Here is an 18,561-nt window from a genome sequence, read left to right on the forward strand (position 1 = left end):
TCTCCTGTGGAATTTTCCTCTCCCCAATCACCCATTCACAAGTAGACAAGGTAATTTCTCCTAATGATTCTTCTGCCAGGCTGGCTCTGAAAGACTAGCAACAGGTACACTGAATACAGGTACGAGATTCCTGTACAAGCAATCTGGAGATAGGCTAGTTTACAATGACCTCTTTGAAAGGGCAAGCAGTTAACCTTTGCTAGCAATGACTAGCAAGACAGGATCATGTCTGGCTTTTAAAAAGCTCACACTATTTCCACAGGACTGTGCTCATTTAAGAGCCTGGTAACAAGTGCACAGTGTCAACAAGCTATCCAAATAATGAGCTGTCAAAAACTCAACAGCTAGTGCAGAAGAGGGCCAACTAAGGAGTCCATGTGCAGCTGTGTAGCTCACTGAATTCTCAAAGTCAGAGTCTTTCCAAACTCTCTGGTTTAATTTTGGAAATAGCCCCAGTCACACTTCCAAAATATTGATCCTAATAGTCCTAGGAAATGAAATTTGAGTGTTAATATACCTTGGGAGGTTAGTTCTATTTTGAGATGCCATGGAATCAAACCTCCAGGCAAGAATACACCTGGTGTTTGCTGAGATCAAAAGATAATAGGATGGTTTGTTTCCTTTACTTCACTTTTTAAAAGCAGGGTATTTTACACATAAGCAACTCAGCATACCCTACGCATCCAACTTTTCCCAAAGAGAGTGTATTAATTATCCATTGCTGTGTAACAATGACTATAAAACATAGTGGTGCAAACATCAAACATTTATGATGTTTCTGTGGGTAAGAAATTTGGGAGTGGTCTTGCTGGGTGGTTATGGATTGGGTTTCTCATGAAGTTGGGGTCAAAGCGTCTGTTGGGATTACACTTATCTAAAGTTAGCCTGGGACTGGAGAGTCTGTTTCCAAGATGGCTCATATGGTGTTTGGCAGGCAGGACCCTTCAGTTCTTTACCCCCAGAACCTCTGCAGAGAGTTGTTTGGAGGGTAGCCTCACAATACGGCAGCTAATACAGAAGAAAACTTTTCCCAAAGTGAGTGATCTAAGAGAGACGCAGGAGGAAGAAATGTTTTTTATTACGAAGACTTGAAAGTGAGCATAGCATTCCTTCTGCATTCTACTTTTGGGAGTGAGGTTCTCTGTACTCAGAGGGGAGTGATGCTCCATGTTTTAAAGAAGCATATCGAAGAATGTGCATATAAGATTTTAAAACCACCATCAGTAGCAAAGTATTGTTTCATTGTTTGTGGATAACAATTTATCAGGGTCCACTATTTTCAAATTAATGTTATTTTAAGTCAACAAGACTTATCTGTCAAAGATCCAGGCAGAAAATTAAAATATATCGATGTCTGAAACTAAGCTTCACATTAAGAACAAAATCCTTTCTTGCCCCATTAAAAAAAAGGTTCAAAATATTTGCTTCTTAGATAAGACAGGCTAATGATAATTTATAAAGGAATAAAATAATACTCCTCACCAAATCTTTCTCTTTTCCAAATATCTATTAACATTCATTTTCTAGACAGAAGCTGAGCCACGGGAAAATACTTGGCATTCCATTCCTACTTAAGGGATATATTATGACAATAAAAACTGTAGTATATAGTGTGGTCTTCAATACAGTCCACACTGTAGTTGTTTGCCACCCAGTGGACGAAAATGGTACTTTTTAAAAAGGATTTGAAAAATAACAAAACTTCATAGACGTTCTGAGGGTTACTTCTGTAATTTTTTTTTTTTCCCTTTTGCAGTCTGGGTTTTGAACTCAGGAACTGGTGCTTACTAGGCAGGTGCTCTACCACTTGAGCCACACCGTCATCCCTTTTGTTGCTTTAGTTATTTTTCAGATAGGGTCTCTATTGCTTTTTGCCTGGGGCTAGCCTTGGACCCTATCCTACCTACACCCCTGGGTGTAGCTGGGATTACAGATATACACCACCACATCTGGTTTGTTTGCTGAGCTGGGGTCTTGCTAACTTTTTGCCCAGGCTGGACTCAGAATGATTTCTACTTCCCAAATAGCTGGGATTACAGACATGCACCATACCTGGCATCTGTAACTTCTTATAATCATACTACATACTTGATGTGGATAGTTTCCGTTTCAACAGATTCTACAGAAAGTTTTTATTAAGTAAAGAATATTTGTTTTACAAATGTAATTTTCATATATATTGCTACCTCTGGAATTCTCCAGGCCAACAACCTAGAATATTGCTAAGTACCAGGAAATAATCCAGAAAGCCTCCTCTGGTCTGGGAGTATGCCTTGAATGGAGAGCTTCTGCCTATCAAGCATGAGGCCCAGAGTTCAAACCCCAGTGCCAGCAAACAAAACAAAAACCGGGAAATTCTCCTAGCAGCCAAAAGATGTCAGTGTTCACACACTGAAGCCCCATTAGGCTGACAACTAAAGGAACAGAGAATGGTTGGGTACATGGCACATGATACTCAGGAGAGGACATGTTTAAAAAACAAAAACAAAAAACAGTAAAAGGGTTAGGCGCGGTGGCTCACACCTATAATACCAGCTACTCAGTAGGTAGAGATTGAGGGGAAATTCAAGGTCAACCTGGGCAAAAGTTATGGCATCCCCATCTCAACAAAGTGGGTGTGGTGCTGTATGCCTGTCCTCCCAGCTATGAGGGAGGCTTAAGTAGAAGGAACATGGTCTGAGGCCAGGCCTAGGCAAAAAGTGCAAGACCCTGTCTGAAAAATAACTAAAGCAAAAAGGCCCAGGGGGATGACTTTAGCAAGCATGAGGCCCTGAATTCAATCCCCAGAACCACAAAAACAAAAACAAAAAAACCAATAAAACTCATTACTCTTACTCCAAGGATAGTCCTTTTCCCACAACCTAGTTTCTCTTTCCAGCCATGTACCTGAGTCCTACAAACCTCCTGATCTGGATTCTAATCTAACAGCAGATCAGTGGGGCAAGAACTGGCTCAAGAAAGTTCATTTTTATTAAACTATTTAATAAAATAGATTATTTAGATTGACAACTAATAGGAACTAAGAAAAGTATGGAGAAGAGACAACAGAAACCACATCATTCTTGAGGCCAGTTGGGAACAAGCAATTCAGTGCAATTTGAGTTTATAATAACTCTGTCAAGAAATGGTCTCTTTTTGCCAGGCACCAGTGGCTCACAGCTGTACTCCTAGGGAAAATAGGGCTAGAGGAAGTATCACTCTCCTCAAATTCTGCAAATTAAGCTAAAAAACAAACAACCATCCCCACATCTTTCTTCATAGAATTTTCTTTTGTTGTAAAAACAAAAACAAAACAAAAAAGCTACAAAGGGTATCACAATTTCAAATATAAATGCCAGTAGTAACTTTTCTCCCACAAAACCTTCATTTTTAACTATAACTTAGTCTTCCAAAAGACATGTTATTCACATAATTTAATTCAAGTCGAACTATAAACGATTGTTGACTGCATGCACAGTACTATGCTCTGTACAGGGTAAGGTATAGCCCATACTCATAAAGAGCCTGATGCTTATATTGTAGAGTTGCAAGCGGGAGACAGAGACTAAGAGAAATTCGAAGAAGTAATTATTATAATAAATTACCTGAGGCTGAAGAGGAGAATGCTTAAGATAAATAAAAAAGACAGCAACTAGCTCACCATTGACTCCGTAAAATACAAATGACACCTAGCTCCCACTTGCTTCCCAATTTCCTTCTTGCTTTGTTATCACCTTCTTCCTGCCAATGCTAAGTTGCCTGAACTTGAGCACTTCCAAATAATTTTGAACTTTAAAATAATAATGGGAGAGTGAACATGGATTAGGATGGTAAAGCTAATAATCAGCAAACAGCTTGTTCAACCACTGTGCAGACTTTTACATGTGACTTTGCATCTATAATTCTTTGAAATACTTTCCTTTCTCTTAGGTAGGGTAGGATGTAAAACCATGGTGGTCCCATCCAGACCACGTTAGATGCTTTTAAAAAGGGGGCAATGCTGGGTATGATCGTTCACACCTGTAATCCCAGTAATTGGGAAGTTGAGGTAGAGGAGGATTACAAGTTCCAGGCTAGCATGAGCTACATAACAAGACATATCTCAATAAAAGGTGGGGGGCGGGAAGCTAGATACAGATACATGCTCTTCTAAACACCAGAGCTACTTTGGAGATAGTATCCTATTCAAGACAAAGATAATAGTGTGACAAATAATTCTGGCTTAAGTGCCTTACAGCGGTCATTATAAAAAGTCTATGTTTTCATTGTAAATGAGCCAAACTCTAAAGAACCTACCAATTTGTGCCTCCTTTCATCTCCATGGCTGTGGTCCTCCCACAGAAATAACAAAAGACCAGAAGAAGAAAAAGGTACAAAATGTCAGTATGAGCAATGTTTTCCTATCAAGTCATGCATTTATATTTAGAAACATGTATTTTTGAGTTTTCAGGAAAATATTTTATTTGCTTTTAGGCTGAATCTGCAAAAAAAGGCACTCAAACCACTAAATAGCATCCTTATGAAAATAGGAACAATGTGAACCTGAAATGGTTACTAAATATAGATGCTGTATTAGGTTATTCTGATTATTTGAAAAGTCTGCAAGTAAATAGCTCATAGATTACTTCTTGCTCTAAAATGTAATCATTTTAGATGTGAAAGCTACCCATTTCTGATAAAGATTCTGGAATACATTAACACTGAATAAAATATTTATTGTGATTTTTTCCCCTGTGACATGAGATTGTTTAGTTTTCCTAGCTCTCCAAATGACACAGTTGCAGAGCCTCTTTCAGCTGGTCTTGCCTGAAAATAATGGAAACAATGAAAAACATTAGCAATAGATAATGACAGCTCAGATTAAGCTCTTACTCCTCTCATATATAAAAAAACCCACCCTAAGTTAATAAATAAAAAACAAATATGAACCAAGAAAAGTGATGCCTTAATGTTACCTGAGAATCATGGTATTTCCATCCTATCATGTGATAAATCTGGTAAGTGGCAGGTACTGAACCATCCTCATTTCTGTACATTTCTATAAAGACAAATAATGGTTAGTCTGAAAAAATGCAAATCACCTCCTCCAAAGAGAAATTCGTACTAGGATATTGTAGGATTCTGAGCATGCCTCACAAGAAAAATTCTTAATATGGAGAGGTTGAAAGTAAGGACATTAACAAGGGCTGTTTGGAAAAAGATACAGAGCTATGGAAACTGTGTCCTGAGAGGAAGGACACTGAAGTCTGCTGGTACCTTACCAGGAAAGGAAAAAGCATTGGCAATATGAAGGGAATTAACATGAAAGAGCCCAGGCTCCTTAGTGAGGCATGGGTGGAAACAGTGGGCAGCCCCCTTACCTCTGTAGACTGCTGCAGCTGCCAGCATTGTGTCTCGGTGCAGCAGGGCTTTTCTATTCCAAGAACAGTTACTCTCACCCATACCTAAAAATACACTAAAGGCAGTCTGAGAGAACACATAAATACCCTGAGCAGTTCGGTATCACCGACTTAACACATCTCATTCAATAGTATATCCATCCACAGTCTAACAGTCATGTAAAATAACCTAAATCTCATTCTGCTTTCACCAGACTATAGCTAGGGTTAGTGATTCTGAAGCAAAACCACTGAAACCCTGAAATATTAAACAGATGAAGAAGTCAAATTTCAGGAGGGAAGCCCCATGATGCTTTCCTTGCCAAAAATAGTCTAAAGTAAGCCAGGTAGGCAAAAGCAAGGTGACATGCTCCCCTACCCTCATGAGTCATCGGTACTGACAAGTGCCTTTCTATAGATGCCATATCTTGTGTCCTTTTTAGTTATGCTCTTTGAAAAAAGACAGGATAAGGACACAATGCCTTACTTCTAAGCCATAAATATATGAGTGTAATATGTGGAAGAAGGCTATGAGACTCATTAGATAGCACCAAAGACATGTGTTTCAGATTTTACAATATTTTACTATTGCCACATTAAAAAAGAATTATGTGCATTTCCAGAGATGCTTCTCTTCATATTTTAAAATTTATTTTTAGATTTCTTTCCTTAAAGCTGATGGGTAAAAGTTAATACTAATGAAAAATGAGAGGAAAAATATAAGAAAAAAATTAATGCAGGATTGGCAATTTAGCTTGCCTAGTATGCAGAAGGCCCTAGGTTTGATCCCAGAAACACAAAAATAACAATAGGTTTTTTTATGTATACACTTAAACAAAATTACTTTGGAAGGCCATATTTTAAATCATTTTGCAAAATTAAAAGAATTAAAAAAATAAAAGTCCTACTGGGTGCTGGTAGCTCATACCTGTAATCCTAGCTAATTGGGAGGTTCTCTCTTTTAGGCCAGCCCTGGCAAGGAGTTCACAAGACCCCATCTCCAAAATAACCAGAGCAAAATGGACTAGAGATGTGAGTCAATCACCTGCTTTACAAATTCACAGCCTTGAATTCAAAATCCCAGTCCCACCAAAAAAAAAAACCAATCTTTAAAACTTTACTACATGAGCAAGTGTCAGTTTCTGACTTTTGTTTTTCTATTTTCAAATCAAGAAATGAATAAATTTCCCAGTATCCATATACTTTAACAGTTTACAAATAATAACCTACCAAGTTTTCAATAGCTTTATTAAAGAGTCAACAAATTAGCTGTAATAACTAATCCTTTTTCTTCTCTCTAATCTCAAAAAGTTCCTATTATTCTCTAAAATAATGAATCTAATTCTAAACTCAATGTCCAGCATCTTGTGAGTTTTAACAGCCCCAATTCATGATTTGTAAAAGAAACAAAACTAGGCTAATTATTAAGAAAAATGTGTCCTTTTTTTTTTTTTTTTTTGGCAGTGCTAGAGTTTGAACTCAGGGCTTTGTGCTTGCTAGGTAGGCACTCTACCACTTGAGTCATATCTTCATCCCAGGGAACTTGTTTTTGCTACCATGAAGCAGCTGGATGATTTTAGGACAATCAGTGTAGATCTTCAAGGTAGCAGGGCTTGAACTTAGGGTACTGAGGCTTGAATTCTAGGTTTCATGCTTCCTAAGCAGGTACTCTACCACTTGAGACACTCTGCCAGCCTGTTCTTATGTTGGGTATTTTCAAGATAGGAACTATTCGCCCAGGCTGCCCTTGAACCATGGTTCTCCTGACCTCTGCCTCCTGAGTAGCTAAGATTACAGTTGTGAGCCACAGGCACCTGACTGGAAAAGCCTACTGTTGATGATGGATGCAGTTCTTTAGTTTCTGCTCAACTTTCATTGGCTTGGCTTACTTACATGTTATAGACAACACCAGCAAAAACCAATGTAAGTTTTACAAATATAAATATATGATTTATTAGACACTCTAAAATTCCTTCCAAATAATCAGTACTTGGATAGGCTAATTAAGATTATTAGGCACATGCTATCTCTGTAGGTCTGACTCAGCTCAGCTATAAAGAAATTCAAGGGCTGGTGGCATGGACCAGACCAAATGCCTGCCTGGCAAGCATAAGGCCCTAAATTCAAACCTCAGTACCACCAAAAAACAGAGTTCTTAGGGAGAAAAGGGCATTGCTGCACAGTACTGGAACTAACTGTTGCTGCAACCGTACACTCTTCCCTCACCAAAGAAATGCACTGCCATACTGAACTTCCCCTTGTGTGAAGCAGTGAAAACAATCTGTGACTTTGGGATCACAATCATTTGTGACTTCAGACTCAGCCAGGGCTTGGGATAACAGAAAACCCAGCCAGCAGGCACTTGTTTAAGACTCTCACAGTGATTTTAAGGTTAAGTTCAAATGCTTATTAAAAAACAAAACAAAAACTTATTATGGTTTACTAGGAACAATACTGAGTATTGCCTAAAAAATACCTGAACTTACCTTAAAACTACTGTGAAAGCCTTGAAAATGTCACATGCATTCATCAGCTGATATGCAACTTGTTTTGTAAAACTAGGTCAACATTCTGGACCTTTTTTTTTCTGCGAATTAATAATAATGGCAACTTAAATGAGACATACCACAACCACTGAGAAAAAAAAGTATAACACAAATCAAAACACCAAAAACCAATCTTCCAATCAGCAAAGCATCTGGACATCTCCCAAACTCTTTCGTTCATCCTATGATGATTCTTCTTCCCATCCCATCTCCCTCTGATTTTTTCAGTGGTAGAGTAGTAAGACTTCAGGGTATGAATTAGGCTGCTTTGCCTAGATTTACATCCTGGCTGTACTAACAACATCATCTTGGATAAGTTACTTAACTTCTTACTGTGCCTCAATTTCCTCACATACAACAACACAGATTGACCAGTCTTACCTTGTTTATAAACTATGCCTCATAAACAATGCTCTCTAACACACTAATCTGGCTCATCTGAAAAATACCTCTGATCCTCTATCATTTTCCATCATTTTCCCAGTCTACCTACTTAAGCAATACTGAGTTATAGTTAGTGCACAGTTCCTTCATCAGAAAATTAAAGAACATGCACAACCTGTGTTGCCCCATGTTTGTTTGGGTTTCTTTTTTTTTGTTTTGTATGTTTGTTTTCTCCTCCTAATGCTGGGCATCAAACCCAGGGCCTCATACATGACAGGTAAGGGCTCTACCACTGAGCAACACTCCCAACTGGCCCCCATGGTCTTACACAGACTGTGCCCGCTGTGTGGAATGCAATGTCCACCACTCTAAAACTCCTAGCAAACTTATTTTAGCTTAGGTGCTACCTGCTCTAAAAAAGTTTCTCTGATACCCTTGAAAGATTTAGGGGCTTTTGTTCCTTGTGCATCTCTCATTCTACAATTGAAGACTTGTCTGACTATTTTCTGGGTTTCTTTCTCCTAGAATATCAGCTACTTGAAATCAGGAAGTATGCATTTCCACCACTGGTACATGGCAGATGCTCAGTAAATGGTAAGTGAGTGAATACCAAATCAACCTGTTGGGGCTAGCAAAGTGGCTCAAGTGGTAGAGCACCTACCTAGCAAGTGTGAGGCCCTGAGTTCAAATCCTAGTACTACCACCACCGAAAAACAAACAAACAAACAAAAACCAACCTGTTGGTGTTTATATCTAGTTTGTTAGGTAGCACTTTTACACATTTTCTTTAGATAACTCTTCTTAATCCTCCTACAGATAAGAAACTTCCAAGACTAAAGCACATGATTTTTGTGAAAGGCTTTAAAGTTAGAAATAAGAGAACTGGCAAAGTTTCTCAAAAGTAAGTATTAGGAATAGTTCCTCAAAATTAAAGACCTATTTAAAACTCTTAGGTAAAGAGGTCACCAACTAGGAGGGGGCCTTAGGCAACCTTTTGGGGAGCTAGAAATGTTCCAAAACTTGGTCTAGAAGGTGTTTAAAAATACAACCTTTAAGCTTAGTGCACTTAACTGAATATATATGCTAACTTCAATTCTTAAAAAAATCCACATATGAACTATGCAGTGTAGGACTATGAATTAAAATCATAACTCCAGATTTAGAATGACCACACATAAGGTATTTCTTGATGTCTCAATTTGCTCACTTATAAAATTAGGATATTAGAAAACCTCAGCTGGGCATAGCAGCTCATGCCTACAATCCCAGCATTCAGGAGGCTTAAAGCAGGAGGATCACAAGTTCAAAGCCACTCTATCTCAAAAACAATGGCTGAGGATATAGCTCAGTGATAGCGCTTCTGTCTAGTATATGCAAAGCTGTGGGTTTGATCACCAGAACCACAAAAACAAAACAAAACAAAAACCCTCAGAGAACTCTACAAAGTATGGTATTTTTAAATCTTGAAATCAGTGGGCAAGTAACCTTTTCTAAATGATAGGTCTAATTTCTAGTCTCTGTCTCTTTTCTTTCGTGAAATGAGTCATAAACACAGCATTTATTATAGATCAGTAAAAAAATAAATGCTGTATTTGAAGTTTTTTCTTTTTAAATCCTTGAAGCCTAAATGAGAAATAATCAGCAATTATCTCTCAAGTAAGTTTTTGGATAAAAGGGCCCCATGATTATATCAGGGTGGGCTTAATATTTCTGGCAGGAAAGGAAATGAAATTTTCTTTTTAATTGATTTTCTCTTATCTTAGCCATGTACCTACAGGTTGCTAACCCTATGTTACATTATGAAAAGTGACTACAATGATAAGTATTCAGCTATCATATTAAGTTGACAGAAGTTCCACACTCAGAGGAGGCTGGACAATGGGTGAAACAGACCTTATAAATGGGCAACCACAGGAAGCAATATAGTCAGTTAAGTAGCAAAGGTCAGAGATGAGTTTGGGATCTAATTCTGCCACTAACAACCAAGTGTTCTCTTCAGGCCTAATTTTTCTCACTTGTAAATATTGGGGGCAGAGCTGGCAGAGTGCCTCAAGTGATAGAGTGCCTGCCTGGCAAGCATGAAGCCCTGAGTTCAAACCCCTGTACCACCAAAAAAATAAATTAATTTAATTACACTTGTAACCTTTTCATCAATCACTTCTTTTTTCTCTTTTTGGCAGTACTAGGGAGTGTGAACTCAGGGCCTCTTGCTTGCTAGGCAAGCGCTCTTACCGCTTGAGTCACTCTATCAACCCTTTTTTGTGTTGGGTATTTTTTGAGATAGGGCCTCACAAACTATATGCCCAGGCTGGCTTTGAACCATGATCCTCCTAATCTCTGTTTCTTGAGTAGCTAGGATTATAGGTGCTGAGCCACCAGCACCCAGCCTCTCACCTTTTTTTAAAAAATTAGTTTTTGTAACCAAACCCACATAGATAAAGACCTTACACATTTAATACAGTGCATTGCCCTGTACAAATGGGAAAAAAATAAGGTTAATGTTGCTAGACCAATATGGGTATTAATTTCTGTACCATGCCAATCTCATCTGTTTTTCTCAGCCAAACTTCTTAAGAGGACCATAGATATTTTCTGTCTCTAGTTCCTCACTATCTACTTACACCTAGACCTTGTCCCAACTCTTCTCACTCCAACAAAGGAGCTCTCACCAACACTGCTTATAACCTTCCTGATCCTAAACCTAACAGATTTTTGTTTCAGTTTGATGTTGCTAAGTGCTCCCTTAGTTTTGAAAACTGCTTTCCCTTAGTTCAGGTAATTCTATACTTTCCTGGTGTTTCTGCTCAACACATTGCTGGCCATTCCTTCTCAGTCTTTGTAGGCTTGTCCTTCTACCCAGCTGCTGTACAGTAAGCTCCTACAGGGTCAGAACCAAGACACTTTACCTTCTTATTATATGTCCTTACCTTTGACAACTGCCTCATATACTGCTTATTCAAAAATGATTTAGGACTTTTAACCAGGCTAGTGGCCACCTCTAAGCTACCTGCTCATATACTCAACTGCCTACCTAATATCTCTTAGATACTTCAAAATCACTTCATACCCAAGGTATTCAAACATGAACACAAGACCTATTTCTGCCCATCCACACTTGGTCTTCTACTGCTTCCTTTGTCTGCGAATAGCACCATGTATCTGGATATAAGCTAGAAACTGAGCACTTATGCTTGAAACATTTCTCTCATCTACCTGCATCTAATTCACCAATGAGAACTGTCAAATCTCCCTGCTATATATCTCTGAATGTACTCACTTCTTTCCATCTCCATTGCCACCACCCTACAGCAAAGTACCACCATCTCTTGATGAACTTTAATGCACAAAGTTTCCTTATTGGTTTACCTGCCAATTCATTATTTTTAAAATATAAATCTGATATTGTGACCTCTTCCCTTTTCCCCTATTAAAGTGTCTCAAGGAATATTTTAACCTTAACAAGGCCTATAATGTCCTGATGCATGATCTGACCCTCATTTACCCATCAACTTCATCTTTCTCCTTCTTACTCACTATATTCTAGCCAAAATGCTTTTCTTTCCAATATTGCTGTGTTCTTTCTTGCAATGAGGTCTTTGCATATGCTGTTCTCCTTGCATAGAACTCACTTCTCTGCCCTTTCCACCTTGTTAACTCATCTTCATTTCTTTAGGGAAAAGCTTAATTCCAACTATTCCACAAACAAGACTTCTTGAGTCTTAAAGACCAGGACTCAGGATTCTTCCCACTGATTGAATGTCAATCCTAAACTTACCATCTCATGCCTAGACCTGAGATGCCAACTGTACCCTATGAGGAAGTCCTGCCATCCTTCTGGAAGCAGCTATACATACTACTATTACCTACCTCATGGCACTAACTGCAATTCTAATTTAATAACTCTTTGTGATAGCTGCCTGGTGTTCTGATTACTCTATTTTATATATCATAAGCTCCATGAAGACACTCTGCTTTCTTTTCGTGAATGGATTCCTAGTGCTTACCCCAATGCCTCCCATAGAGCAGACCCTCAAAACGTCTCTCAAATGGAGTCTAAAAATTATTTAAAATTCCATACCTTGTAAATCTTCCATCAATTCAAACATTCCAGGATAGTTAACTTGGATTTCATCAGTGTCCTATTTAAAAAAAAAAAAGGTAATAGTTGAGATTCATCATAAGGAAAATATAGATTTTATCAGGAAGGAGACAAGGATGCCCACTATCCCCACTCCTATTCAACAAAGTACTAAAATTCCTAGCCACCAGATCAATTAGGCAAGAAGAGGGAATAAAAGGAATATAAATAAGTAAAGAAACTGTCAAAATATCCCTATTTGCAGACGATATTATACTATACCTTAAAGACCCAAAAAACTCTACTCAAAAGCTCCTAGACACCATCAATAGCTATAGTAAGGTAGCAGGATATAAAATCAACATAGAAAAATCATTAGCATTTCTATACACTAATAATGAACAAACTGAGAAAGAACATATGAAAACAATTCCATTTACAATAGCCTCAAAAAAAAATCAAATACCTAGGAGTAAACTTAACAAAGGATGTGAATGACCTCTACAAGGAAAACTATAAACTCCTGAAGAAAGAGATTAAGGAAGAATATAGAAAGTGGAGAGATCTCTCATGCTCATGGATTGGTAGAATCAACGTAGTAAAAATGTCTACACTCCCAAAAGCAATCTACACATTTAATGCAATTGCCATCAAAATTCCAATGACATTCATTAAAGAGATTGAAAAATCTACCATTAAATTTATATGGAAACACAAGAGGCCATGAATAGCCAAGGCAATACTTACAAAAAGAACAATGCTGGAGGTATCACAATACCCGACTTCAAACTAAAAACAGCATGGTACTGGCACAAAAACAGACATGAAGACCAGTGGAACAGAACAGAGGACCCAGATATGAAGCCACACAACTATAACCAACTTATCTTTGACAAAGGTGCTAAAAATATATGATGGAGAAAAGACAGCCTCTTCAACAAAAACTGCTGGGAAAACTGGTTAGCAGTCTGCCAAAAACTGAAACTAGATCCATGTTTATCACCCTATACCAGTGTTAACTCAAAATGGATCAAGGACCTTAATATCGGACTCCAAACTCTAAAGTTAGTACAGGAAAAAGTAGGAAATAGTTTGGAACTAATAAGTATAGGCAAGGAGTTTCTCAGTAGAACCCCAGCAGCTCAGCAACTAAGTGATAGCATAGATAAATGGGACTTCACAAAACTGAAAAGCTTCTGCTCAACAAAAGAAATGGTCTCTAAACTGAAGAGACCACCCACAGAGTGGGAGAAAATATTTGCCAGCTACACATCAGACAAAGGACTGATTACCAGAATATATAGGGAACTCAAAAAACTAAACTCTCCCAAAATTAATGAACCAATAAAGAAATGAGCAAGTGAACTAAACAGAACTTTCTCAAAAGAAGAAATTCAAATGGCAAAAAAAATATGAAAAAATGCTCACCATCTCTAGTCATTAGGGAAATGCAAATCAAAACCACACTAAGATTCTACCTCACCCCTGTTAGAATAGCCATCATCAAAAACACCACCAACAACAGGTGTTGGCAAGGATGTGGGGAAAAAGGAACCCTTATACACTGCTGGTGGGAATATAAACTAGTACAACCACTCTGGAAAAAAATTTGGAGGCTTCGTAAAAATCTAAATTGATGATATACCCAAAGGAATGCGACACAGGTTACTCCCAAGGCACTTGCACACCCATGTTTACTGCAGCACTGTTCACAAGAGCCAAGTTATGGAAACAGCCAAGATGCTCCACTATTGATGAATAAGCAAACATGGTATTTATACACAGTGGAATACTACTCAGCCATGAAGAAGAATGAAATCTTATCATTTGCAGGTAAATGGATGGAACTGGAGAACATCATCCTCAACGAGGTTAGCCAGGCCCAGAAGACTAAAAATCGTATATTCTCCCTCATATGCGGACATTAGATCAAGGGCAAACACAACACATGATGAGGCGAGAGCACACAAGGGAGGTATGACGATAGGCAAGAAACCCCAAAAAACCAAGATAGCATTTGATGTCCTCAATGCAAAGGAACTAATGCAGAAACTTTAAAGTGACAGAGGCCAAAAGGAGAAGGGGACCAGGAACTAGAGAAAAGGTTAGTTTGAGAAGAATTAATTTAGAATGTAACACATATGTATAGGAAATCAATGTGAGTCAACTCCCTGTATAGCTATCCTTATCTCAACTAGGAAAAACCCTTGGTCCTTCATATTTTTGCTTATACTCTCTCTTAAACAAAATTAGAGATAAGGGCAAAATAGTTTCTGCCTGGTAGTGATGAGGTAGGGTGGAGAGGGAGGGGGCGGGGGGAAAGGGAAAGGGTGGGGAGAAGGGGGGAGAAATGACCCAAACATTGTATGCACATATGAATAAAAGAAAATACAGATTTTAAAAGAAAAGAGGTTGTCGATTTCCCAGACCAACCTCTCATGGTAAGTAATAAAATTTTCTTTTTTCTTTTTTTAGTTCAGCAGGGCCTCTTGCATGCTAGGCAAGCACTCTACCACTGAGCTACATCTTCAGCCCCAAGAAATTTTTTATGGCATTATTCATAGATGTCCCCTGGCTTACACTTGATCTAAGAAGACTTCAAATTACTCAATAACTACTCCGCATGGCAAGAGAAACCCTAAAACTCTATCAACTGGTTCCTTTCTCTCCTGGGAAATAACACTGAATAACCCTATTCTGTATCTACACACCATCCCCTTCTTATTCAAGTCTTTGAAAATTCTTTTAGCACACGATAGTTTTGTTATTTGGGGGTTGAGAGCTGGTCTTATAGACAAAACTTAGAGATGTTTACATGTTCTGACTACATTTCCCTGGACAGTCAGTGTCAGTCTTTCTTAAGATGTGGCACAGAATCAAGCCAAACAGTCACCTCCCAAGATATTTCCACCCTGCCTCTAGTTACACAATCAACACTCACTGGCCTTTCAAGGAAAAGAGCACAATGCTGGCACAGTTCTCAAGTGAACTACCAGGCAAAGCCTCTCCCTTCGTTTTGAAGCTTTATGTGCAGTTAACTGTGGGTACAGTGGTAGAGACTACTGATGCTCCCCAAATACACAGATGTTCTTTGACAATTCTCAGCTTCAGATTTCTTCTGACCAAAGAAAGGAGAGGCCAAGTAATAAGGAGTTATGAGCCATTTCCAGGCCATCTCTTTTGCTGTGGTGGCCTTAGAAGACACAAGAGCCAGATAGCACAGTTATAAAATGGAGACATGAAGCTGGGGACGTAGCTCAGTGGTAGAGTACTTGCCTAGTATGTACAAGACTCTGGGTTTGATCACCAGCACAATAAATAGAGTTCTAAAATGAAGATGAGGTATCCAACTAGCATGAAGATATAATGTGATAAAACTTCATGTTGCTAAGCACTGAGATAAATGAATTTGTCTGTACTGGAAACTGGTCCTAAAAAAAATCCAAATGTCATAGTTAGAGGACTGATTAGATAAAGAATATCTATTTAATGAAAATACACAGATGTTAAGAAAGAATGAATATATCTTAGAAGATCTCCAAAGTATGTATGAAAAAAAAAGCAAAGGAGTACATACATAAAAAAATGTGGGTTTAAATGACATAACTATATTCTGATGTATAGGGGAAAATTCTTTTGAAAGGAAATACAGGACACAGTTAATAAATCTTTGAGGAGGGGGACAAGGTTTCAGAAGTCAGAGTCTTATTTCACTTTAGAAAAAAAGACTGTCTTTGCTCTATCTTATTCTCTTACATTTTACTCTTCCTTTTTTCTTTTTAAATACATGTGTGGATCAGGTTGTGTGCAAGTTTTTTAGTAAGAGCATTTCTCTAAGTAAGTATTTCTTAAAATGGACCTTGACCATGACCATTCCATCTCTACACTTATCTACATTAGCAAACTATTTTTTTTTTTCATTTTTCTTTTATTATTCATATGTGCATACAAGGCTTGGTTCATTTCTCCCCCCTGCCCCCACCCCCTCCCTTACCACCCACTCCACCCCCTCCCGCTCCCCCCCCCAATACCCAGCAGAAACTATTTTGCCCTTATCTCTAATTTTGTTGTAGAGAGAGTATAAGCAATAATAGGAAGGAACAAGGGGAGCAAACTATTTTAAAAAGGGGGTGATTACAACAGATAGGATAGAAGAAGGAAAGAGAGAAAGAGGGGTGGAGGAAAAGAGAGAAAGAGAAAGAGAGAGAGATCTTAAGAAAATTTCTTCCAGGCTGATACTTAGCCACTAAGTAATATTCTTTTAAAACAATTTTTCAATAAAGCCAACTAAAAGCACTGTCTCTATCTCCATCAAGAGTATCACAATCACTTTGTCAAAGGCCTTATTCAAATTAAGATGGATATTTGCAGCTTTCTCTAATGTACTAGTCTGCCAGCTTTATTCTAAAGGGAAATGAGCTTCATTTAGAATGCCTCCTAACTCTGAAAATAATTCATTAAGGGGGCATATTAGTATAAAAACAACTATATGATATGAATTTGACTTGATTCACTTTTTAAATAAAAATTGCAGTATTAAAATAATCCATCTAATATATGCAACATAAACCCATACAATTGGTTATATAAAAGCTTTTCTGGTCACACCTGTAATCCTAGCTACTCAGAAAACACAGATCAGGAGCATTAAGGTTCAAAGCCAGCCCTGGGCAAATAGTTTCACGAGACCCTATCTCAAAAAAACACATCACAAATAAGGACTGGTGGAGTGGCTCAAGCAGTAAAGCAAATGTCAAATTTAATTCATTAGAAAACAAAGAGAATAATGTAACTAAAAAATCCATGAGCTGTTCATGAAAAGATGAATAACGTAGGAAACTTTCCAGAATCTGGTTGACAAAAGCCAAAATGCTATTTTTGTTAAGACAGGCGCTGGGTAAGAGTGCCTGCCTAGTAAGGTGAGGCCCTGAGTTCAAACCCCTGTGACTCACAAAAAAAAAAAAAAAAAGGACTTTTTGTATGAGAATTTTTAGAAAATTACGACCCAACACTGACACAGCACTTCAGAGAAAGTATATACACTTCAAAGGATAAATGTAATGATTCAAGAAACAAATTCTTATAAATACATATAAAATATAATTTTATAAATCATGAAGATTCTATACCAATATTTTTGTAATATATTAACATTTGAATATTTGGCTCCTTTTTGAAGCATATGGAACATATTCTGAATTAGACTTCTCAGTTAACAGAAATTTAATGCTGTAATATCAAGTCAAACATTTTTAACAGAAGTCTAAAACATAACCTACTTTACAACTGTAGAAAACCATGGTCAATACAATTTAACTCTCATTTGGTAACTGAAGATAGGATGTCAATTTTTTCCTAATGGACAACTTTGGAGTCTCCCAATATTGTGACTAACCCGTGTGACCTTGCACAAATTATGATCACCAGGATAATGTGCACCATGCCGTACCATGTCACCTGATCCCCATACCTTTCTGACAGAGGCTTTACATTCCCAGAAATTCTTTTACCTTATATTATGTGGTATAGCAGTAGTTCTGAATGCAGAAGCAGACATGAGACTTTAGCACTCTTTTATTAAGGCCATGCACCATGGAAATGTGTAAAAATGTGATAATGACATTCTTTTTTTTTTTTTTTTTGTGGTACTGGGGTTTGAACTTATGACCATGTGCTTGCTAGGCAGGTGCTCTACTACTTAAGCCACAATTCCAGCCCTGACAATGACATTCTTAACTTCCTATTTTTCTTTTGGAAAATACAGTTCTTTTTCATAAAAAGCAAGTTACTCATATGAACAAGTAATTGGGGTACTATTAGATTTTTTTGTTTGTTTTTGTTTGTTTTGGCAGTACTGGGGTTTGAACTCAGGGCCTTGAGTTTGCTAGGCAGGCACTCTACCACTTGAACCACTCTGCCAGTCCAGTATAGTGTTAGTTTTAAATTAATAAATACTTAAATAAGTTTGGTTTTAATTTCTAATACATAACTCACATAAAATCCTCAATAATTTTTAGGTGTGCAGAGGGATCCTGAGGCTAAAATTTTGATAAATGTTGCTCTCCAGAAGAGAGTTAAGATTTTGGGGATTGAAAGGGAATGATAGACTTTCACTTTATCTGTATAGTTTACAACCAACAAATAGTTGCATATTACTTATACAATTAAAGATGTAGTAAAAAATACAATAATCCCT

The 18,561-nt window shown here is 37.7% G+C and overlaps 1 protein-coding gene across 8 annotated transcripts in view; it reads right to left on the minus strand.

The window, feature by feature from the left end:
- Positions 1–4,673: 4,673 nt before the first annotated feature.
- Ndufaf5 (NADH:ubiquinone oxidoreductase complex assembly factor 5) overlaps positions 4,674–18,561 on the minus strand; it is a 34,707-nt gene continuing 20,819 nt past the window's right edge. For 6 of the 8 annotated variants that reach the window (XM_020166623.2, XM_020166625.2, XM_020166624.2 and 3 more), the window contains 4 exons: positions 12,366–12,426; positions 5,340–5,423; positions 4,935–5,017; positions 4,674–4,785 (listed from right to left, as the gene is read on the minus strand). In XM_020166623.2, the coding sequence (XP_020022212.2) occupies positions 4,693–4,785; positions 4,935–5,017; positions 5,340–5,423; positions 12,366–12,426 (321 nt within the window). In that variant the 3' untranslated portion in view covers positions 4,674–4,692. The other 2 variants (XR_012448166.1, XM_074074328.1) reach the window with 2 other exon arrangements.

Source organism: Castor canadensis, chromosome 5 (assembly GCF_047511655.1).
Source record: "Castor canadensis chromosome 5, mCasCan1.hap1v2, whole genome shotgun sequence".
Taxonomy (NCBI): domain Eukaryota; kingdom Metazoa; phylum Chordata; class Mammalia; order Rodentia; family Castoridae; genus Castor; species Castor canadensis.